Here is a 25,360-nt window from a genome sequence, read left to right as displayed (position 1 = left end):
AACAGAAAGATTCACATTAAGCAGAAAGTAAGGAGGAAGGGGATTTATCGATATAAAAAACCTACATTATGGACAGGTAGACAATTTAAGAACATTCTTTCTAGAACGAGCAGAAACTAGCAAAATACACAAAGCAGTCACTCATATAAATACATCAGCTACACCACTGCAATTTCATAACCACTTCTACAACACACACATAACATCAACATCAACAGATACGAAGAAAGTAAATTGGAAAAAAGAAAACACTACATGGCAAGCACCCGTATCATCTAACACAGCCACACATCGATCAAGATGCATCCAACACATGGCTAAGAAAAGGCAATATATACAGTGAGACGGAAGGATTCATGATTGCAATACAGGATCAAACAATAAACACCAGATATTACAGCAAGCATATTATTAAAGATCCTAATACCACAACAGATAAATGCAGACTTTGCAAACAACAAATAGAAACAGTAGATCACATCACAAGCGGATGTACAATACTAGCAAATACAGAGTACCCCAGAAGACATGACAATGTAGCAAAAATAATACATCAACAGCTTGCCTTACAACATAAACTTATAAAACAACACGTTCCCACATACAAGTATGCACCACAAAATGTACTGGAGAATGATGAATACAAATTATACTGGAACAGAACCATTATAACAGATAAAACAACACCACATAACAAACCTGACATCATACTCACCAATAAAAAGAAGAAATTAACACAACTAATCGAAATATCCATACCCAATACAACAAATATACAAAAGAAAACAGGAGAAAAAATTGAAAAATACATCCAACTGGCTGAGGAAGTCAAGGACATGTGGCATCAGGATAAAGTTGACATTATACCGATTATACTATCAACTACAGGAGTCATACCACACAATATCCACCAGTACATCAACACAATACAGCTACATCCAAACTTATATACACAGCTACAGAAATCCGTAATTATTGATACATGTTCAATTACCCGAAAGTTCCTAAATGCAATATAACATATACCGTACAGTTAAAAGGAAGTCACGCTTGATCAAGGTCCGCGTCACTTTCCATTTTTAACCAGACATAATGTCTGAGAAAGGAAATAAGTAATAATAATAATGATAATAATAATAATAATAATAATTTGGACAGAACTTTCATAAAATGATCGATGATAGTGGATACCGTGCCATACACTATGAAACAAATTAAGAATTGTTCACAGTAGACACCTGGCACATGATGATATTCTGAAGTATTTCAAATCACAAAATGTTGGCTACAAGTACCAACCACATAATAAAGTAATGATTATTAAATATAATAAAAGTATATAAAAATTTCAGCCTTAGCCAGGTGATGAGAACCACACCAATGCAGTTTCCTGTTACACTCGAGTGCTAGGCCCAACAAACAACAGCTGGTCATGAAGAACCATGCTAAGCAAGCGAGCATTCCGTCCTCCCCACATGCTCGCAAACAGCCACACTCATCGCAGTCCTTAATCGGCAGCCACCAGTTGACTCCCCGCCGCTTCCGGCCCGTCGCCATCTCCCGACCGAGCCGTCCTCCAAAACTCTTGCATCGCACACCAGCTATCGCTGCGGCGAAAACAAGTGAAATAATCTCGCGGGTAAATCAAATGAGCTGAGCCGTGACACGGCTCAGTAACATTTATTGGATCTGCAGACGACATACATTGAATGGATTAAGTTAAATTTGTATCACAAGCACGGTAAATAACACATATGTTTAATAACAAGCACTTAACAGATTCTAATTTTATACATCAATATTATAGGCATATATCAACATTTAGCTCCCAGCTACTCCTCTATCTAGTCACCGCTCCAACTTAGACATTTATTGTAGTTTGGTACCTTCCAATACCCTTGTCATAGAAGGCAGTGGCATTTGCTTTCCGCCAATCCTGTATGCTGGTCTGCAGATAGCTCTCTGTGCCAAAATGCTGTCCTTTTAGCCAGCAGTTTGTGTGAGCAGAGATGAAAATCAGAGGGAGCTGAGTCTAGGCTGCACGGTGGGTGACCAAACACTTTCCATCGAAAACGTTGCAGGTATGCCATTGTTGCACCTGCAGTGTTCGGCTAAGCACAATTGGTGGGCATATTAGAGACTCTGTGCAGCACATTTGTGCAAAGCTTTGTCAGATTTTCCCAGTGGTTTAAATTCACACCCAATTGGAGGTAGAAAAAAAAGCCTCATACGTATCTGTATGGTTGTAGAACACTTGCCCGCGAAAGGCAAAGGTCCCGAGTTCGAGTCTCGGTCGGGCACACAGTTTTAATCTGCCAGGAAGTTTCATATCAGCGCACACTCCACTGCAGAGTGAAAATCTCATTCTAGAAGGAAGGGATTTGTCTTTACTGGGCTTAGGTATGGGTATCACGGTGGCTTGACGCCAGTGTCTGGGAAATGTGCCCTCTGCCCAGATGCGGTTGTATGTGTTAAGCAGAAAGTGCTTGCCCGCAAGAGAAAAGCACTGCAACATCTGAATGTGGACAGCTTCTAGCGCTGGGGTGGAGGATCGAGAGAAACTGAGAGCACGATCTAGTTCCCTCGTGGTAAAGGTGGCATTGTAGCACTCACGATTCAGAGAAGAGAAGGGTATCGCCCAAGCCTCCTCCACTTGTTTCCAATAAAGGAAGACAGGGTGATAGTGGGAAGAGCTCGAAATGTCTGCAAAATGGTGACCTAAGGTGTTGGAGATAGCAATAGGGTCCACGATGACATCGTCTGCTACTGTCAGGCCAAAATTTGGGGAATGGATCTTGGTCCCAGAGAGCCGTCAGAGATTGGCCGACATGACAGAGGAAGGGGTGGAACTGTTAAAGGAACTAGTGAATTAAATCCAGCTAGCTCTTTTGGCATCCCAAAGAACACGAAGACACTTTGTGTGCGTCTATTTATAATGAATGTAGTTTGCCATTTTAGAATGACCATTAGAAATGTGGAGAGCACATCTCCATGAGTGAATTGCACTGTGGCATGCCTCAGTCCACCAAGGGACTGGGACACAACGTGGTAAAGAGGAAGTATGAGGAATGGAACGTTCTGCAGCAGTAAGGATAATGTTTGTGAGATATTCCACCTGGTCATCACAACTGGGGAAATCTTGTTCTTCGAAGGTCGCCAATGAGGAGTAAAGCTGCCAGTCAGCATTAGTAAGCTGCCATTTGGGTGGGTACACAGGTGGGGTAGAAGTCAGCAAACAGATAGCACACGGGAAATGGTCGCTCGAGTAGGTGTCAGAAAGTATGGACCACTCAAGACAGTGAGCAAGCTGGGCAGTGCAGAAGGATAGGCCCAAATGAAAATAGGTGGAGGAAAGGAAAGTGGGTGCTCCAGTGTTAAGGTGGAAAAGGTTAAGTTGGTTAAGAAGGTCAGCCAAGAGGGCACCTCTCTGACAGGTCCTGGGAGAACCCCAAAAGGGATGGTGCACATTAAATTCACCGAGTAGCAAAAATTGCGGAAGTAGCTGTCCAATAAGCTGAAGGTAGTCTGTCCTGATGACATCGAATGACGGAGGGACATAAATGGTGAGGGAAAAGGTCAGGTGGGAAAGAAAAAAGCGAACTGCAAGAGCTTGAAGATGGGTAGACAGGGAGATCAGTTGACTATGAATGTCATCCTATATAAGTAGCATGACGTCCCAATGAGATGGAATACTGACCTCAGGGGGAAGGTCAAAAAGAACCAGTAAGAAATGTGAAAGCTCAAAGTGGCTGTGAAGGCACAATTTTGTTTCCCGGAGGCAGAGTACAATTTGACGCTGAGATGCTAAAAGCAGCCGTAAATCCTCCTTGTGGGACTGAAGGCCGCGAACGTTCCATTGAAGGAGAGTCCTGATGAGGAAGAGATGTAGGGGTGTCAGCTCGGCGGCTGCCAAGTGACAGCCTGTGAAGAGTTGCTACTACAAGGCACAGAAGCAAGAGGATCCTGCTCCGTGGGAGCCTCAGAAGAATCGGCTTGCTCGTGCAGATGGTCTGTGGAGTCCAACACTGAAAAACGGTTGGTGGCACACGCCGGCAGCACGGAGGCTGGCCGGGCTAAGGTATCGTGTGGCGACACCGTCAAAGAGGATATTCGAGTCGGTGAAGGAGAAGACCGTTTGCCTTTGGTGGACTTCTTTGAGCCTTTCTGGTCAGAGGAAGACTCGCGTGTTGTTTGGCTGGAGGGACAGAGGAAGTCTTCACGGGAGTACTCCTCCTGTCCTTTCTGGCCTACCAGTTGTGTAGCTGGTGGCTTTGCCCCTCGACATGAGAGTTTGACGGCTCGTTGCACAGCTGGACGGGGGGATGGCTATGCTTCCTCGTCACCGGGCGATTTCACAAGCTCGGTGCTGAATTGGAGGCCGCACGTCTGCGTGGCCACGTCCTTCACGGAGCGAGAGGTAACAAGAACAGTCGCCCATGTGTGCATCCCTACCACAGGTTAAACATTTGGCTGGGTGTCGACAAGATGTTCTAGTGTGGTTGAAATGATGATGCTGGTAGCAGCGGATCGGGTTCGGAATGTACAGCCAGACTGCGATAATTTCAGAGCCTGCTTTGACCTTGGATGGAAGCACCACTCTATCAAAGGTGAGAAAAAGGCCTCGGGTGGGCACGAACAGAGTAGTCGTGGAGAAGTGAGGCGGCAAGCAGTTGTTGTGCTTGATAATCAGAAGTAGTCTCCAAAAGCAAAGTGCCAGTCCGCATACGAGAGTAGGAATTCACAGGGCCGGCAATTGCATCAAAACCTTTCTGAATAATAAACGGGCAAAGGACTGACTGTGTTAAGTACGTGAGACCACGAGGAATCATGGTGCAGTGGGAGGGGTCTTTGAATCATTAGCCTCATTATGTTTACGTTTTGTAGATGTTGATTGGAAAGATGATTCACTCATTGTGAGAAAAATCCCCGATGATTCCCAGCGGCTCCGATGGGGCGCTCCTTCCAACTGGGGGTCCCTTTCACAAGGGATGCACCTGCCTTAGGTGACTGTTCACATCTCAGGTCACATCTCCCTAACACCTGACAGAGAGACCAACCGGCAATTTGGGAAGGTTGCAGCTCAGGCAATCACCCCTCCCTGGGCCTGGCCTGTACCAGTGGGTTTGTGTGAACTCTACCTGTCGACCTGGAGCTGGGAATTACGTGTTACCCAGTCACCTGTTACGCATTAGATGCGTGAGCCAGCCTTCAGGAGTGTAGAGGGAGGAAGAAGAAAAAGAGGAACCTCAAATGCCAAAGCCGAGGAATGGGAGGAGAAGGGAAACAAAGAAAGGAAAAGGGAGTGAAAAACAATGTGCTTCAGAAGAGCTTTCCTCACTGCCACGCATCATTTGAAGCTGTCATCAATCAGTCTCCTTTTTACCATTGTAACATATATGTTTTTATTGTTCATTTCTACCAATTCTGCTTGAATTTGTGCTGCTGTTTTGAACCTATTTCTCTTAGTAGCAGTTCTGTTGAATTTGTCATCATTTTCAGTTGTTTTGAATGGTTGTCCTGCTCATGGTTGGTCCTTACTGCTACACCTTTCATACTCTGGCTGTGAAGTTGTATCACACTTCCCCTATAGACGTGCCACATTGTGTTGCAATGTGGGGCATAAATAAACCTGCTTGTCTGTATGCTAAAATTGCAGCAAGTTTGTCTACGGATATCTCCACTGCTGGAGCCACAATCGCAACACGCAGATTGTCAACTGTCACTGAAGTGCAGTAACTATATAGTACGTATTGTACCACTGCTTGAACTACACTGCGGACATCACAGCACCGCAGATAACAGGGCAGTGTGGAATGGGCATTCATTCATCACATGGTTCAACAGACATACCAGTTGAGGTAACTATTTTCTCTGTACACAATGCTCTTCAGGATAATGGTGTACATGGATGAAAACAAACACAAAAACCTGGCATGTTTACGAATGTTGTACTATTACTTTGTTAATTCAAATGTAGCTGTGGTATTACACGGTTCATTTACATTCATGTGACCGTTGGCTATGATCAACGTAAACATACAACTACTGCTCACGGATGGTAGGTGGCAGCACGAACAGTGGATGGCATATAAAGCCCCATATCTCTTACCAGTAGCATTTGCTAGGTGATGGAATGCGTGATTCATGCCTGGCTAGTATTGAGGCTTGAGACTCACAATTTACTGAAGAATGCACAGTGTGGATTTTGAGTGCGGGTTTCTGCAGCTGACTATCTCGTTACTTTGTCCATCCCTGTCATGAATGGTTTTCTGCAGAAATCCCAGACTGTGGCCATGTTTTCCGATTTGGAGAAGGCCTACGATGCCTGCTGTGGAACTGGTATCCTCCGTACTCTTTATACTTGGGGCTTCTGCCCTGTTTCCTTCAGGAATTTTTAAAAGACAGAGTTTTCAAGGTGCATCTGAGTTCTGCCTTGTCGGACACCTGTATCCAGGAAAATGGTGCGCCTCAGGGTTCCGTCCTGAGGGTCGTCCTCTTTGCTATTGCCATTAACCCTATAATGGCCTGTCTCCCGCCTGGCTTCTCCGGCTCCCTTTTTGTTGACGATTTTGCCATCCATTGCAGTTCTCCACAGACCTGTCTCACTGAGCGGCATCTTCAGTGATATCTCGATCGTCTTTACTCCTGGGGCATTGACAGTGGCTTTCGTTTTTCCACCGACAAAACCACCTGTATGAAATTCTGTTGACACAATTGGTTTCTACCACCATCTTTACATCTTGGGCCTGTTGCTCTTCCTTTCCAGGAAACTACGAAATTCCTGGGGCTCGTGCTCAATAGGAAACACTCTTGGTCCTCCCATGTGTCTTAGCTGACAGCCCGTTGTACGCTGTTCCTCAATGTCCTGTGTGCCCTCAATGGTACTTCCTGCGGTGCTGATCGAACCACCCTCCTCTGTTTGTACCGGTCCCTTGTCCATGTGAAACTCGACTATGGGTGCTTTGTTTACGCGTCTATTTGTCCATCCCTCTTTTGTCCTCTCAACACTCTCCACCATCGTGGCATCCGTTTGGCCACTGGCGCCTTTTACACTAGCCCGGTTGAGAGTCTGTAAGCTGAAGCTGCTGAGCTACCACTGTCCTACTGCCGTGACTTTGTCCTCAGTAGGTATGCATGCCGTTTTCTGCCATGCGTGGCCACCCATCCTATGCCTCCTTCTTCGATGATTCCTTTGATTGCCAGTATGGGGTGCGTACCTCTTCTCTATTACCTCCTGGAGTCCACTTTCGCCACTCGCTATGGCGGCTTAACTTCACACTACCTGCAACTTTCCTGGTGGTTGTGAACCCTTCCCCACCTTGGCTTTGTGAAGTGGCCTTTGTTAACATTTGCTTTCTTTCATTTCCTAAGGATGCTACTCCAGCTCTATCGCCTTCAGTTTCGTGACCTTCATGTGGAACTTCTCGATTGTACCTTTGTATACACTGATAGCTCTCGGACTGACTGTGGTGTAGGGTGTGCCTTCATCATTGGCACCCGTGTCTTTTGATATCGGTTTCCGGCACACTGCTCAGTATTTACAGCCGAGCTCTTCGCTCTGTATCAGGCCACGGAGTACATCAGCGGACATAGGCTTTTCAATTGTGTCCTCTGCTCAGACTCACTCAGCACCCTTCAAAGTGTATGTGTGCTGTACACCACCCATCCCTTAGTGCAGCGGGTCCAGGAGAAATGTCACTTGCTCACTCTTGGTGGAGCTAGTGTGATGTGTCTGTGGGTTCCCGGTCATGTCAGTCTGTCAGGAAACGAGGCTGGTGACACTGCTGCGAAGGCTGCAGTCCCCAGCCGCTAAATCCTATACTCCCTCCAGTGATCTCTGTGTCGCTGTCTGTCAGTAAGTGGTGTCCCTTTTGCATCGCAAATCGTCCTCCTCTCACGGGAATAAGCTCCAGCTTATTAAGCCTCTCCCAGCGGCTTGGACGACCTCCTCTTGGTCCTCCCGCCCGGAGCTCATTTTAACTACGCTGTGTATTGGGCACTGCCTTTTAAGCCCTCGCAATTTGATAAGTGGCTCTCCCCCACCACTATGTCCACATTGCACCCAAATTTTAACTGTCCGCCACTTCCAGACAGAATGACCATTTTTTAACTATTGACTTTCCCACTTGGGTCTGCTGTCTGAGTTATTGGCCGTTTTAGCAAATGATACACATGCTGTCGACCATGTATTACTTTTTACCTGCCTAAGCAATATAATAAAGGCCATTTAATTTTTAGTTTTGGACCTCCGTTTCTGTAAGGTGTCTTTTTTAGCCCTTTCTCCATGTGCCTGTTTTTAGCTGTCATCTCTTATGTCAATTGGGACTGACATTTAGTTGTTTTTTAACTCCTCTCTGTCTTTGTGTTCAATAGTTTTGACTTAGCGTGTATGACCCCAGTTGTTTTTTGCGCCCTAAAGCAAAACAAAACCAAACCACATACTCACTAACGTTGAAATCTAACATTATGTTTTCTTCTGACCAAGAGCATGGAGCTAAAGTTAAAATTTGAAGTGCTCTTACACTAGCCACTTGTTCTTTCATTAAGAACATCGTGTCATCAAAATCTTTGGCTTTCTTAACAATTTCATCGTCAAAATTTTCTTGTCTATGGGCAGAATCTTCAATACTGCAATCTAATGCCCGACACACTTTTCTTTCCAAAACATGCTTTACTTGTTGTAGCTTGCACACCGTTTTTTTGACGGTTCTGAACAACCCATTGCTTATACCTCCAAAACACTCACGGATGCCCAACAAAAGTATTCTCAAATTGAAAAAGAAGCTTTGACCATTATTTATGCTGTTCATAAGTGTGGTGTTTTTCTCTATGGATCCAAATTTCATCTTGTTATGGATCACAAACCACTTGTTTCCTTGTTTCGTCCATCAACGTCACTTCCCGACAGGGCTGCACACCGCCTTTCCATGTAAATAATGAAAAATGTGTAGTTATTCACTTAAGTAATAAAACAAATCCGTTAAATTTTGATTGCATAATAAATCTCACAAATGTAAAGGATATTAATTAAACTACATACATAGGGATTACAATTACGAATAACTTAAATTGGAATTATCACATTGGTAATGTTGTCGGGAAAGCAAACCAAAGACTGCAATTTATCAGCAGAACATTGTGAAACTGCAACAGGTTTGCTAAAAAGATTGCTTACAATACACTTGTCCACTCCCTTGTGAAGTACTGCTGTGCGTTGTGGGGTCCACATCAAATAGGATTGATGGAGGACATTGAAAAAGTTCAAAGAGGTGCAGCACATTTTATAATATCACAGAATAGGAGAGAGAGTGCCATGGATATGCAATTTGGGGTGGCAATCTTTTTTTTAAAGGAATTTTTTGTTGTAACAGGATCTTCTCACGAAATTTCAATCACCGACTTTCTCCTCAGAGTGTCAAAATATTTTGTCGGCTCCAGTTTATGTAGCGTCATAACATAAAAAGAGAAATCAGAGCTCATATGGAGATATTTAAATATTTGTTCATTCCATGCACTGTTAAGAGGGTGGAATGGTAGAGAAACAGCTGGAAGTTGGTTTGATGAACCCTCTGCCAGGCACTTAACGGTAAATGCAGAGTAATCGAGCTGATGTATATGTGGGACAGCTGTGGGTGGGATGACTCCGGTCGCATTAAGAGCTCTGGGGATGACCACCTGCTTTATTTATTTCTCCCCTCTTATTTTTATTACAGTCCAACTGATGTCCATTACATTTTTAGCTTCTTACTTGTACTGTTCTGAATCTGCTGACTGCATGATATTCTTTTCTACGCAACTGTCATCGTCCTTCATCAGCCTTGTGGGGGTCAGATGCAGGGTAGTGCTTTTCTCCCCATTGGATGAGCTGACCTACATAATGGCCTGATCCGTGCACTTCTCTGTAAATTCTTTCTCACCTTTAGCATCAGTGTTGCCTTCAGTGTTTCAGTCGTGCCACTCGTACGTACTTTCGTCATCGAAACACACTCTTCACAGATATCACTAATTCTGGATGAACTGCCCCTGGAAAAAGAGCTGTGGCCTTGCTGTTTGCCCCCTTAACCCCACAATCAATCAGTTAACCATCGGTATGCACGCTTGAGCATAAATACATATGCTAATCTAGCGTACACGTTCCAATGGAAAATCCGAGATGGAATATATCAATATTATGAGAAGGAAATTTGCTACTCACCATATAGCGGAGATGCTGAGTCACTGCTATATGGTGAGTAGCAACTTTCCTTCTCATAATATTGTTGCAATGTTGTATTTGTACACAATGGCACCTGTGCAATGTCCTCAGTATGTTTTAAGTGACAGTCACGGCCAGAACAGTTGTGTGTAGCTGAGAGTGTATTAGGTCAGAGCTACGTGAATTTGAACAATGGCAAATTGTTGGTGCTCTTACAGTAGGTGCTTCCATAATTGAGGTAGCAGAAGTGTTAAGTGCTTCGAGAGCATTATATCAAAGACTTATACTGCAAAAAGGGAAAAGTGGAAAAACATCATTCGATACGCCCCAATGCAGATGAAAGTGTGTGTTGAGTGATAGTTACAGTCATTGAAGGGGATTGTGACGAAAAATAAGAGGATGACAACTGCCAAAGTCATTGCAGTACTGAATGTCATGCTCCTGAACCCTGTCACCACCAAAACAGTACAAAGGGAGCTCCATAAGCTGGAATTGAAAGGCAAACAGGAACATTGAAACCACTAATCAGTGATGCAAAAGCCTTATCAGGAAAATGTGATGCCAAAGCCACAAGACCTGGGCTTTGGCACTGTGGAGTAATGTCATTTGTTTGGATGAGTCTTATTTCACACTGTTCCCAGCTTCTGGCCAAGTATATGTCCTTAGAGTGAAACACGGTGGTGGTTCGGTGATTATTTGGGCAGCAATATTGCGGTATTCCGTGGCCCCCATGATTACAGTACTGCAATATTGCATTACTGACCATTTTGGCTGATCAGATGCATCCAGGGTATGTTTGTCTCCCAAAGGTGATGTTGTGTTCTGAAATGACAGGACCTTGTAGGGCTGGTTTTGTGAGCACCAGGATGAATTGTCACCTTGCCCCTGGCCACCACTGCCACCAGATCTCACTACTATTGAGCCTTCATGATCTGCTCGGGAGAGAAGGGGACGTGCTATTGGTCTCCGTCGTTGGTACCTGAACTTGCCTCTATTTTGCGAGAAGAATGCTAAAACTTTCCTCTTGAAAACCGTGCGAGAGCTGTATTTATCCATTACAAGATGACTGAAAGGCAATTTGAATGCTTAATGTGTGGTGTCACCGCCAGACACCACACTTGCTAGGTGGTAGCCTTTAAATCGGCCGTGGTCCGCTAGTATACGTCGGACCCGCGTGTCGCCACTATCAGTGATTGCAGACCGAGCGCTGCCACACGGCAGGTCTAGTCTAGAGAGACTCCCTAGCACTCGCCCCAGTTGTACAGCCAACTTTGCTAGCGATGGTTCACTGTCTACATACGCTATCGTTTGCAGAGACGACAGTTTAGCATAGCCTTCAGCTACGTCATTTGCTACGACCTAGCAAGGCGCCATATTCAGTTACTATAATTATTTCAATTTTTCCCGAGGACATGCAGCTTTACTGTATGATTAAATGATGATGGCGTCCTCTTGGGTAAAATATTCCGGAGGTAAAATGGTCCCCCATTCGGATCTCCGGGCGGGGACTACTCAAGAGGACGTCGTTATCAGGAGAAAGAAAACTGGCATTCTACGGATTGGAGCGTGGAATGTCAGATCCCTTAATCGGGCAGGTAGGTTAGAAAATTTAAAAAGGGAAATGGATAGGTTAAAGTTAGATATAGTGGGAATTAGTGAAGTTCGGTGGCAGGAGGAACAAGACTTTTGGTCAGGTGATTACAGGGTTATAAATACAAAATCAAATAGGGGTAATGCAGGAGTAGGTTTAATAATGAATAAAAAAATAGGAGTGCGGGTAAGCTAATACAAACAGCATAGTGAACGCATTATTGTGGCCAAGATAGACACAAAGCCCATGCCTACTACAGTAGTACAAGTTTATATGCCAACTAGCTCTGCAGATGATGAAGAAATTGATGAAATGTATGACGAGATAAAAGAAATTACTCAGGTAGTGAAGGGAGACGAAAATTTAATAGTCATGGGTGACTGGAATTCGTCAGTAGGAAAAGGGAGAGAAGGAAACATAGTAGGTGAATATGGATTGGGGGGAAGAAATGAAAGAGGAAGCCGCCTTGTAGAATTTTGCACAGAGCATAACTTAATCATAGCTAACACTTGGTTCAGGAATCATAAAAGAAGGTTGTATACCTGGAAGAATCCTGGAGATGCTAATAGGTATCAGATAGATTATATAATGGTAAGACAGAGATTTAGGAACCAGGTTTTAAATTGTAAGACATTTCCAGGGGCAGATGTGGATTCTGACCACAATCTATTGGTTATGAACTGCAGATTGAAACTGAAGAAACTGCAAAAAGGTGGGAATTTAAGGAGATGGGACCTGGATAAACTGAAAGAACCAGAGGTTGTAGAGAGTTTCAGGGAGAGCATAAGGGAACAATTGACAGGAATGGGGGAAAGAAATACAGTAGAAGAAGAATGGGTAGCTCTGAGGGATGAAGTAGTGAAGGCAGCAGAGGATCAAGTAGGTAAAAAGACAAGGGCTAATAGAAATCCTTGGGTAACAGAAGAAATATTGAATTTAATTGATGAAAGGAGAAAATATAAAAATGCAGTAAATGAAGCAGGCAAAAGGGAATACAAACGTCTCAAAAATGAGATCGACAGGAAGTGCAAAATGGCTAAGCAGGGATGGCTAGAGGACAAATGTAAGGATGTAGAGGCTTGTCTCACTAGGGGTAAGATAGATACTGCCTACAGGAAAATTAAAGAGACCTTTGGAGAGAAGAAAACCACTTGTATGAATATCAAGAGCTCAGATGGCAACCCAGTTCTAAGCAAAGAAGGGAAGGCAGAAAGGTGGAAGGAGTATATAGAGGGTTTATACAAGGGTGATGTACTTGAGGACAATATTATGGAAATGGAAGAGGATGTAGATGAAGATGAAATGGGAGATAAGATACTGCGTGAAGAGTTTGACAGAGCACTGAAAGACCTGAGTCGAAACAAGGCCCCGGGAGTAGACAACATTCCATTAGAACTACTGATGGCCTTGGGAGAGCCAGTCATGACAAAACTCTACCATCTGGTGAGCAAGATGTATGAGACAGGCGAAATACCCACAGACTTCAAGAAGAATATAATAATTCCAATACCAAAGAAAGCAGGTGTTGACAGATGTGAAAATTACCGAACTATCAGTTTAATAAGTCACAGCTGCAAAATACTAACACGAATTCTTTACAGACAAATGGAAAAACTGGTAGAAGTGGACCTCGGGGAAGATCAGTTTGGATTCCGTAAAAATGTTGGAACACGTGAGGCAATACTAACCTTACGACTTATCTTAGAAGAAAGATTAAGAAAAGGCAAACCTACATTTCTAGCATTTGTAGACTTAGAGAAAGCTTTTGACAACGTTAACTGGAATACTCTCTTTCAAATTCTGAAGGTGGAAGGGGTAAAATACAGGGAGCGAAAGGCTATTTACAATTTGTACAGAAACCAGATGGCAGTTATAAGAGTTGAGGGACATGAAAGGGAAGCAGTGGTTGGGAAGGGAGTAAGACAGGGTTGTAGCCTCTCCCCGATGTTATTCAATCTGTATATTGAGCAAGCAGTAAAGGAAACAAAAGAAAAATTCGGAGTAGGTATTAAAATTCATGGAGAAGAAGTAAAAACTTTGAGGTTCGCCGATGACATTGTAATTCTGTCAGAGACAGCAGAGGACTTTGGAAGAGCAGTTGAACGGAATGGATAGTGTCTTGAAAGGAGGGTATAAGATGAACATCAACAAAAGCAAAACGAGGATAATTGAATGTAGTCGAATTAAGTCGGGTGATGCTGAGAGAATTAGATTAGGAAATGAGACTCTTAAAGTAGTAAAGGAGTTTTGCTATTTGGGGAACAAAATAACTGATGACAGTCGAAGTAGATATAAAATGTAGACTGGGAATGGCAAGGAAAGCGTTTCTGAAGAAGAAAAATTTGTTAACATCGAGTATAGATTTAAGTGTCAGGAAGTCGTTTCTGAAAGTATTTGTATGGAGTGTAGCCATGTATGGAAGTGAAACGTGGACGATAAATAGTTTAGACAAGAAGAGAATAGAAGTTTTCGAAATGTGGTGCTACAGAAGAATGCTGAAGATTAGATGGGTAGATCACATAACTAATGAGGAGGTATTGACTAGAACTGGGGAGAAGAGAAATTTGTGGCACAACGTGACTAGAAGAAGGGATCGGTTGGTAGGACATGTTTTGAGGCATCAAGGGATCACAAATTTAGCATTGGAGGGTAGCGTGGAGGGTAAAAATCGTAGAGGGAGACCAAGAGATGAATACACTAAGCAGATTCAGAAGGATGTAGGTTGCAGTAGGTACTGGGAGATGAAGCAGCTTGCACAGGATAGAGTAGCATGGAGAGCTGCATCAAACCAGTCTCAGGACTGAAGACCACAACAACAACAACAACAACAACAACAACAACAATTATTTCAAGAATGTATTCTGAACAGATAATATTGTGAATCAGGTACCGTCAAGAGCGACGTTCATCATTAATGGATTAAAGTTAAGTATGAAACTAATTAAGTCCGCTTTCTGAATTCTCATTCCTTGTCATGTTCCAGACCTCACATCAGTGTGGTTCTTACCTCCTCACGCCAGCCTGTGTTAGCTAAGACGCGTGCATTTCGGCCTCCACTCGTAACACGGTGTTGGCTCTCTGCTAACACAAAAGACAGTTTTCCTACTCCCTATGAGGCACGGTAATGTGAACTGTTTTTAGTGTTTCCAAATTTTGTCCAGCCCCCCTGTCTGTCAACAGAATATGAGGATGATGTAAAATTTGTGTCGTGTGTAGAATGAGCTTTGATAGTGTGGTGGAGAAAAAATAATCCTTCACAACAGCTGCCTGCAACACTTCATTTTTACAGCTTCCCATAAACTCATTAGGAGGTTTTGGAGTGTGGTACTGTGATGATTTGCCCGCAATGAACATTATCTATTAGCATCTCGTCATAGCACTCCCAAAACAACACTCAGCATCAACTTGCCTGATGACAGTTAGGTGATCACCTCTTTCGGTGTGCGACTCCGTATTTCCGCTGCCTGCTTTGAACTTTGTCTGGGGCTCATACTGATACACTTGGCACTCGTCTGTGGGTGGGAGCTGGCCTGACAGGTCCATTTCCATTGCTGCATCAGTTCGGTGGACTTTTTTTTAATGGATATGAGCAGTCGAAGAACCCAGAGGGCACTGACTTTTGTCGCGTTCAAAATGCTTTGCAAGAGATCTGTAGCTATGTCATACTTCACAGACTACCTAACAGGGTGTGGTGGAGAGTGCTTCTGGTATAACTAAATGACTGAGTGATTCCCCCCCCCCTCCCCTCCCCCCTCCCCCTCCTACTGTCCCACTTGCTAACGGTGTGTGGGAAGAATCATTTTCAATAGACCTCTATATTAGCTTTAATTTCCCAAATTTTCTTATTGTGTTCATTGTGCGAGGTGATTTGAAAGGATGAAACATGTTTTCCGACTCTTCCTGGAAAGTGCTCGCTCGAAATTTCAGTAGTAAACCTCTCCTTGAAGCACAACGCCTTTCTTGTAAAGTCTGTCACTGAAGTTTAGTGAGCATAATTGTAACGCTTTCGTGCCAACTAAACAATCCCATGAAGAAAGAAACGCGTTGCTCTGTGTTGGATTTTCTCTCTCTCTCTCTCTCTCTCTCTCTCTCTCTCTCTTTCTTTCTTGGTGTCAGTCCTACCTGATAAGGGTACAGGTTTATGAACAGTACTCAAGAACTGGTCACACTAGAACCATATAAGCCACTTCGTTTGTGGATGAGTGACGTTTTCTTTTCAGCTATTTGCATTAAATGATAATTCCACAAAGTCTCACTCTAGATTCAGATATACCAAGTCAGAGTCATTTGGCAAATAGCTGTGTCTAGATATTAAAACTTATAATAAATATTTTCCACTTTGATTACACAGTTTCTGTTTGGATTCTGCCCCTTGCATGAATCTGAGCAAGACAGAGTATGCTTGTGGTCATTTGCATCGTTTCTTATGTACTGTTTCATGTTCATAGCTACTTCTTGTGACTCATGAGAACCTTGTTTCCAGCCACATATACATAAAACTTTTGTTGTTACTGAAATCGTGGCAACCAGAGTGGTTCAAAACTGATCCATGGCTGATTTGCATGTTTTCCACCATTGTTTCAACTATGAAACACTGGGCTTCAAGCGCAGGGGACTCCTCTTCTGGTGCAATTTTCAGTCCCTCAAAGAGAAATTGTTTGCCAATTCCTTCTTTGTCATTCTGATTCATTTGAGTGCATTGGATGCACCTGTACCAACTAACATGTATGTCATATGATGGTGCAGTGTTGTAGTACGCCAACTCAGTATGGATGTTTGCAGTTTTGCTTCCACTCAAATTTAGAGTAAAAATTTCCATACAATATCTTACTTTATTAGTGTTCTGCACATTTTGTCCTGGGTCTTCCAGCAGCATGTTATAGTAATGTGGCATGGGGATTTCAAGGTTTACCAGCTAACAAATGGAAGATTATAACTTTGACTAATCCTTGTACACTACAGACTTCAATGTTTTACTCTTGTGTGTAATCAGAGTTCATCTTAAATCAAGTAATATAAGGGTTTTGACATAATAAGACATTATGATTTAATGCTTTATACATGAAGTATGAGAACAGTTTTTAAAGCACTTTATATCATTTACAGATTTGCTTGTGTGCTGTGTGGAAAGGTGTTTGCACGGCAGGGTCACCTGGCCATGCATTGTCGACTCGGGCACGGTGTCCAACCTTCCAAAGGGTGGGGACTGAAAGTGGCACCGAGCACTTTCATGCAACAGGTATGAACTTAATTTTATCTTACATGAAATTACAGAAGCAAAGTACAGAATGAGAATGCTGAACCAGGTAAAGAAAGATGACCCGTCCGTCACCATTGAAAGTGATTAACAACCAGACAGTTGAGGGTTTATGTCATTCACTGCATTTCAGTAGTATTGTTAAGTTTTGTTAATGCTTACATGCTGTATTACTTGCCATTGTTTTTAAATATACAATGCGAGGTGCCTACCTTTTCCCCCTCAGATAACTTTCATCCATTAGATATATTTGTTAGCTCTTTTCACTTAGGCAGTTAATGATCTGGGGCTCATGAAACAAAAACCTGTGTATCTTCACAATGTAATTGATCACCGGAAGTACTGGCACTGACATTTTTAGATATATATTTTTAATGGAACTATGGTGTTTCTTGCGCCAGAATAGCAGACTGTTTTGATAGGAGTTCTGCGATAACTTTTTTGTAGATGTGAAAATAAATTACAGAGTAAAAATACAATTAATATGGGTGTTCTTGTTTTTGTCATAGTGGCCATTTGAAATGCACATTGCCAGAAAATTTATGCATTTTGCTGTGGGAACAAGTACAGCCAAAATATATTTTATAGGATAATTATGACACTATTGATGGAGAGTAAAGTAAAAGTAAGCTTCAGAGTAGTACAGCACTCAAACAGCTGCAGTGACAGCATAAAATGCCCTTATTTGATTTATTTTTAATACATAACTACCCATGAGGCTAACAAAAGTATTTTGTCACTGAATGTGCCTCCTACAGATCTGATGTTCTGGTGTGAAAAATGCCATACTTCCATTAAAAGAAAAAATGGAGTAATGCCACTATATCAGTGATTGGTGGAGTTGAAAACATGTTGTTCTTTGTTTCATGAGTTTCCTCTAAATGAGGCTACAAATATCTTAAAGAAGTCAATTTTTTATGTGAAAATCATAGTAGCTATATCACACTGTACAGGCTAAAAGCTAATACAACTAATATTTGCTCCTTGATACAGCAAAATTTCATAATTTGTCCTTTAGAGCCGTTTGCCCATAATAACTCTGAATAGCATGTTGTAGATCTCCTCTTCTGATACATTGGCTGATAATAAAGAAAAAATCTATAATTCAAATAAGAAAAGCTGCAAACTTGATACTTGTTTCATAATAAACTTCCATTCACAGTGGAACACCCCTGCACGTTGTGTGTCCTATCCACAAATTCTTAGGATATACAACTCCTCCCTCTATAGCCAAAGACAATGGACACCATTAGTACACCTCTGACTCCCAGAGAAACCCAGATGAGAGCTGGAAAGTATAAGATCTAGGTACCTCTACACCCACATACACTGAGGTGACAAAAGTTTTGTGGTAGCTCTTAATATTGATTTGGACCTCCTTTTGCTTGACGTAGTGCAGCAACTCGATGTGGCACGGACTCGACAAGTCATCAGAAGTCCTCCGCAGAATATTGAGCCGCGCTGCCCCTACAGCAGTCTATAAATGTGAAAGTATTGCAGGTGCAGTATTTTGTGCGTGAACTGACTTTTCAATTATGTCCCATAAATGTTTGATTAGTGACCAAATCATTCACTCAAAACAAACAGTTTTGACCAAGTCGTCCATAAAAATACATATGTAGAATTGTGGACAGTTGGGAATGTGAGTCTCAAGGGAACCGTGCAAGAGATAAGTCCCTGCAGTCGCGCTATTCACCTGTTTCCTCGGTGACCCAGATGGATAGAGCATCTGCCGTGTAAGCAGGAGATCCCGGGTTCGAGTCCCGGTCGGGGCACACATTTTCAGCTGTCCGCATCGAGGTATAATAACAACACCTGTCGGCAGCTGAGGTTGTCAGTTAGTCACCATTTATTACAGGGAAAAGCTGCACGGTCATCAACAGTAACTGTTCTTTCGAGAACAAGTTACTGTCTTCATATATAATTTCCTAATGTTTTCCAAAATGGAATGTCCCAAGCATACTACTCAACTACCATTCCATGTTCAGAGACTCTTAATTCCCATTATGTGGCCACAATCACATTGGAAACCTTTCCACATAGATAACCTCATTACAATCTGTGGTATCACTTTAATCATCATCATCTTAGTCACTGGTATTATGGCATATCAAAGTAAGCGGGCATCTGACCAGTGTTGCCCATATTGCCCAGCAGTTAGTCGAGCCATTTCTTTAGACTGATTAAGTGATGCTGACACACAAAGTTGGAAAATTCCTTTTTATCTCCAGTGTCTTCAATCAGATCAGTCAGATCATTTCACAAGTAATCGGGAAGCCTTCATTGCATTTCACTCGCACATGCTCAACAAACTGCTGTAGCAGGTTGCGTAACCTTCCTTGTTTCTGTCCCCTGAAAATTTTGTTTGTGGTACTCATTTAATTTAGTTTCTGACATCACCTACAAATATTCACTTCTGTGACATCAAAATTTCTTCCTGCTAAACACTTGTTTGTGGCCTCTGATTTGCGAATCACCATTAACTTAAAATTAGCATCGTTTTTTCTGCATTTTGAATGGAAAACTCGTGGATTCATGATTATTAACAGAGTCACAGCTGTAATTTGCATCCATTATCGATTGTCACAATTTAAATTTCTTACATTGCTGACAGTATAAGCAAACAGAATGACGAAAGTGCATTATCATCTTGACTACCGACAGCTGAGTTGACAAAAATTGTACCACTTCACATTAATGCTGCAGCCAGCCACGAAAATCAATAGTGCTGTAGAGCAGTAGCAGCTATAGCGCTGTTATTGGTCGTGTTTCATTTGTTGTGCCAAGTTTGAAGTGTTCTGTATGAGTGTACTTTTGTTGGCATTAATTTATCTCCTGTTGAAGTGTATACTATTGATAAAACTATTTGGCCTGTTTTAAAGTCAGTTCAGTTCCAACTAATAAACATGGTAGATTTTCATAAGAAGCTAAGGTATACTATATACATTCTTGTGGTTGACAGCACAATTAAAGTTCCTGCCCCATTTCCAGTCCCCTCTTTACATTCATCTTAGAGTTGGGCCGAACTGATTTTACTTTTTCCCTCCAAACCTTACAAATTCTTCAAATCAAATCTGCACATAACAGTGGCCAATCCTTCATCTGTAAATGTGAGATGATGCGTATATTAACCTGTTATAAAACTAAAAAATTCGCCTCACCAGCACTAGTTTAATTTGCAAATGTAAGAAAACCCTAAATTTTCTAAATGACAAATTTGGGGAAAAGCCCCATCTTACTGTTGGGTAAACACAATATCCGTACACTGCAGAGCACAGTGAAGTGCACGGCAGAGGGTACTTGCCATTGTGCTGCTTATTAGGGTTTCTTTCCATTCCATTTCTGTATGGAGCACACGAAGTATGAGCTCGGAAGTGATTTGTGTGGATCAGAGGAGCTGAGAACGCAATTACTACCAAATTTAAAGTGTTGCAATTCATAGACAGCAAGTGTGGTATTTGGAGGTGCTCTATCCAACATGAAGGTCACACGTGGGTGAGAGGAACTGAGGACTCGATTACCACCAAACTTAAATTGTTGCAATTTGTAAATAGCAAGTGTGATATTTGGATGTGCTGTATCCTGCATAGAGGTCACATTACGGAGTACATTTTTGTTTTGCAGAGAGTTAATTATGTTTCCTGTGTAGCACTCATGTGTGACAGAAGAAACATTGCAAAATTAAATGCATCACTACTGTCTTAAGAGAAAGCAGACTAACAGAGTATGTAAACACAGTGAAGGTGCATCACTCTGATACTGCTGGCTGATGAAAAGGGATTTTCCCCAATAGGGAGCAAATTCTCATATGACACTAACGTGCATTTACTCCCCTTGGTGTGTGAAATTTTGAGGCATCCAGATGGAAGACACATTACCACATTGTTTTGACTCATTTAAATACAGTGAGTCATTTCATTTCACTAACCTCTCATCGATCAAAAAAAAAAAAAAAAAAAAAAAAATTGTGTACACAAAACAATTACTGTTTTTATTTTCTGTTAACTCCCCACCATTCTTTTGCGATTGGTACAAACTTCTTGGCAGCTGGTACTTCTTATCACTCTCACAAGGGAACCTCCCCATCGCACCCCCCTCACATTTAGTTACAAGTTGGCACACTGGATAGGCCTTGAAAAACTGAACACATATCAATCGAGAAATCAGGAAGAAGTTGTGTGGAACTATGAAAAAAATTAGTAAAATATACAAACTGAGTAGTCCATGCGAAGATAGGCAACATCAAGGACAGTCCGTGACACGGAGCGCCGTGGTCCCGTGGTTAGAGAGAGTAGCTACAGAACGAGAGGTCCTAGGTTCAAGTCTTCCCTCGAGCGAAAAGTTTAATTTTTTATTTTCAGTTTATGTGACAAACTCTTATGTTTTCATCACTTTTTTGGGAGTGATTATCACATCCACAAGAAAACCTAAATCGGGCAAGGTAAAAGCATCTTCTTACCCATTCGCCAAGTGTACAAGTTAGGTGGGTCGACAACATATTCCTGTCATGTGATGCACATGCCGTCACCAGTGTCGTATAGAATATATCAGACGTGTTTTCCCGTGGAGGAATCGCTTGCCCTATGACCTTGCGATCAAATGTTTTCGGTTCCCATTGGAGAGGCACGTCATTTCGTCAACTAATCGCACGGTTTTGCGGTGCGGTCGCAAAACACAGACACTAAACTTATTGCAGTGAACAGAGACGTCAGTGAACGAACAGATGGATCATAACTTTGGGAAAATAAAGAAAGTAAAATTTTCAGTCGAGGATAGACTTGAACCAAGGACCTCTCGTTCTGCAGCTACTCACGCTAACCACGGGACCACAGCACTCCTGAACTCACATTCTCCTTGATGTTGCCTATCTTGTGCATGGACTACTCAGTTTGTATATTTTACTAATTTTTTTCATTGTTCCACACAACTTCTTCCTATTTTCTCGATTGATATGTGTTCAATTTTTCAAGGCCTATCCAGTGTGCCAACTTATAACTAAATCCGAGGGGGGTGCGATGGGGAGGTTCCCTTGTCAGTAGCTAACTCCACAACAATACAGAGTGAAAATATGGAGAATAAGTCAACATTCTTTATCTATCAGTCCACCAAAGGGAGAGAGTTCTGAGAGAAAAAACTGTGCCGATCTTCATGTATTGACTCCATTTTAGCTGGTCGGAGTGGCCGTACAGTTCTAGGCGCTACAGTCTGGAACCGTGCGACCACTACGGTCGCAGGTTCGAATCCTGCCTCAGGCATGGATGTGTGTGATGTCCTTAGGTTAGTTAGGTTTAATTAGTTCTAAGTTCTAGGCGACTGATGACCTCAGAAGCTAAGTCTCATAGTGCTCAGAGCCATTTGAACCTTTTTTTTTTTACTCAATTTTAATTAGTAATCCAGTTGGCCCTTGAGAAATTTCACATAAGTGTTTCATTTATTACCTGATCAGTAATGTTTACATTCACCGTGTGCACATAATTTTTGCTTGTTAGAAATTTACTACAAATCTTTGAGAGATTAAAACTAACTCTTTGCTGTGAACCAACTGAAGGCTTGTTAAGCTATCACATGATCACAATCTAGTTGTGTAACTGGCTGCAAGTGCCGGATAAATATTTTTTTCTTTAAAGGGTACTCATGCACTGCTGAACCAAAACCTTTTTAAAAAATATTAAACTACCAAATTCACCTTTTCTTGTCCCATCCCTGCCTCTTAGCATACTGCATATGAATCCGTGTTGGAAACTGTGCAGTTTGCTCAGTATCAGATGAAGATGTATCAAATAAGTCAAGATATTTGTATTCAGAATATATTCTACAATTCTGATTATAACTGCCCATCTCATTCATTAAGTCATAACAAACTGATGTGAAGTTGTTTCTATAATATCGTGTACCTGAGTGCATAAGATTGTTCCTAATGTAAGTTAACTGCAATTAACATTTCTTTCAGGAAGACAGGAATTAGTTTGAATTGAAATATGTTTCACTAACTGTCCAGTAAAAAATTACTGTTACTTATCTTGCTTAGTGTTGAAGATACTGGTGTCCTTGTCTCAGAGTACCGCATCAATTGTGGAGTGGGCGTATTAGCTGCTGCAAAGACTCTTATTGCACCTGGTAAGAACAGTGGCACAACTGAAAAATGACGTACTTGAGAAAAATCGACTTAAAGAATTCTATGAAAGTTATATTGAAATAGCAGAAGCTTCCTTTAAATTTAAAGTAAATAATTTTGACAGTAACTTCCGTTATACCTCATACAAAAGTAAAATGAACATGCCATTCTCTTCTTGTCGAATGTGAGGTGTTATCAAGTAATTATTAATTAGTTCTCCGAGTTGTCACTTTTCTTGATTTTTCTTTTTTAAATAATTTTTCTTTTTTAAATCATTTTTCTTTTTGTTATGACTCCTCGTGTGATAATTTTGCCACTTTTTCATGCCCAATGCTTTTTACTGTAATGTAATAAAACATTTGAACCTCCATCAGTCAAAGTTAGTACTCAAGTTACAGTAAAAATAAAAACAAGTTGAAATTGTTATATTAGAAAAATACAAAATTGTAATTTATGAAATTATTACAATTTAATAAGGAAAATAAATTATGTACAATTTAAAGAACACAGTTTATGAAAACATAGAAACAAAAATTAGCTTGTATAATGTAGGAATGTTTCACCAAGAAAAGGGATTGAATATGAACTTTCTTTGTAGCAGAAATTTCCATTTCTTTCTTGGATGCTGCAATGCACAAAATTACATAATACACTCCTGGAAATTGAAATAAGAACACCGTGAAGTCATTGTCCCAGGAAGGGGAAACTTTATTGACACATTCCTGGGGTCAGATACATCACATGATCACACTGACAGAACCACAGGCACATAGACACAGGCAACAGAGCATGCACAATGTCGGCACTAGTACAGTGTATATCCACCTTTCACAGCAATGCAGGCTTCTATTCTCCCATGGAGACGATCGTAGAGATGCTGGATGTAGTCCTGTGGAACGGCTTGCCATGCCATTTCCACCTGGCGCCTCAGCTGGACCAGCGTTTGTGCTGGACGTGCAGACCGCGTGAGACGACGCTTCATCCAGTCCCAAACATGCTCAATGGGGGACAGATCCGGAGATCTTGCTGGCCAGGGTAGTTGACTTACACCTTCTAGAGCACGTTGGGTGGCACGGGATACATGCGGACGTGCATTGTCCTGTTGGAACAGCAAGTTCCCTTGCCGGTCTAGGAATGGTAGAACGATGGGTTCGATGACGGTTTGGATGTACCGTGCACTATTCAGTGTCCCCTCGACGATCACCAGTGGTGTACGGCCAGTGTAGGAGATCGCTCCCCACACCATGATGCCGGGTGTTGGCCCTGTGTGCCTCGGTCGTATGCAGTCCTGATTGTGGCGCTCACCTGCACGGCGCCAAACACGCATACGACCATCATTGGCACCGAGGCAGAAGTGACTCTCATCGCTGAAGACGACACGTCTCCATTCGTCCCAACCATTCACGCCTGTCGCGACACCACTGGAGGCGGGCTGCACGATGTTGGGGCGTGAGCGGAAGACGGCCTAACGGTGTGCGGGACCGTAGCCCAGCTTCATGGAGACAGTTGCGAATGGTCCTCGCCGATACCCCAGGAGCAACAGTGTCCCTAATTTGCTGGGAAGTGGCGGTGCGGTCCCCTACGGCACTGCGTAGGATCCTACGGTCTTGGTGTGCATCCGTGCGTCGCTGCGGTCCGGTCCCAGGTCGACGGGCACGTGCACCTTCCGCCGACTGCTGGCGACAACATCGATGTACTGTGGAGACCTCACGCCCCACGTGTTGAGCAATTCGGCGGTACGTCCACCCGGCCTCCCGCATGCCCACTATACGCCCTCGCTCAAAGTCCGTCAACTGCACATACGGTTCACGTCCACGCTGTCGCGGCATGCTACCAGTGTTAAAGACTGCGATGGAGCTCCGTATGCCACGGCAAACCGGCTGACACTGACGGCGGCGGTGCACGAATGCTGCGCAGCTAGCGCCATTCGACGGCCAACACCGCAGTTCCTGGTGTGTCCGCTGTGCCGTGCGTGTGATCCTTGCTTGTACAGCCCTCTCGCAGTGTCCGGAGCAAGTATGGTGGGTCTGACACACCGGTGTCAATGTGTTCTTTTTTCCATTTCCAGGAGTGTATTTACAACAGCTGTAATCATCAAAACAATGTCTGTCCTTCCAGATATGCATGCATGTGTATCTGAGAGAGACTGTAATGTAAGATATAGGCTCTGATACGCACAGACAACCTAGAATATACCACTCT

The 25,360-nt window shown here is 42.6% G+C and overlaps 1 protein-coding gene across 1 annotated transcript in view; it reads left to right on the top strand.

Annotated features, from left to right (window-relative positions):
* Positions 1 to 25,360, top strand: part of LOC126210306 (zinc finger protein 26-like) — a 93,498-nt gene that overhangs the window by 50,822 nt on the left and 17,316 nt on the right. Inside the window, exon 6 of the mRNA XM_049939502.1 lies at positions 16,893 to 17,025. Coding sequence (XP_049795459.1) covers positions 16,893 to 17,025 — 133 coding nt within the window. The remainder of the gene's footprint in view (positions 1 to 16,892; positions 17,026 to 25,360) is intronic.

This window comes from Schistocerca nitens, chromosome 10 (genome assembly GCF_023898315.1).
Source record: "Schistocerca nitens isolate TAMUIC-IGC-003100 chromosome 10, iqSchNite1.1, whole genome shotgun sequence".
NCBI classification, from domain to species: domain Eukaryota; kingdom Metazoa; phylum Arthropoda; class Insecta; order Orthoptera; family Acrididae; genus Schistocerca; species Schistocerca nitens.
Note: the sequence above shows the minus strand (reverse complement) of the source record. Positions and strands in the feature narration are given on the sequence as shown.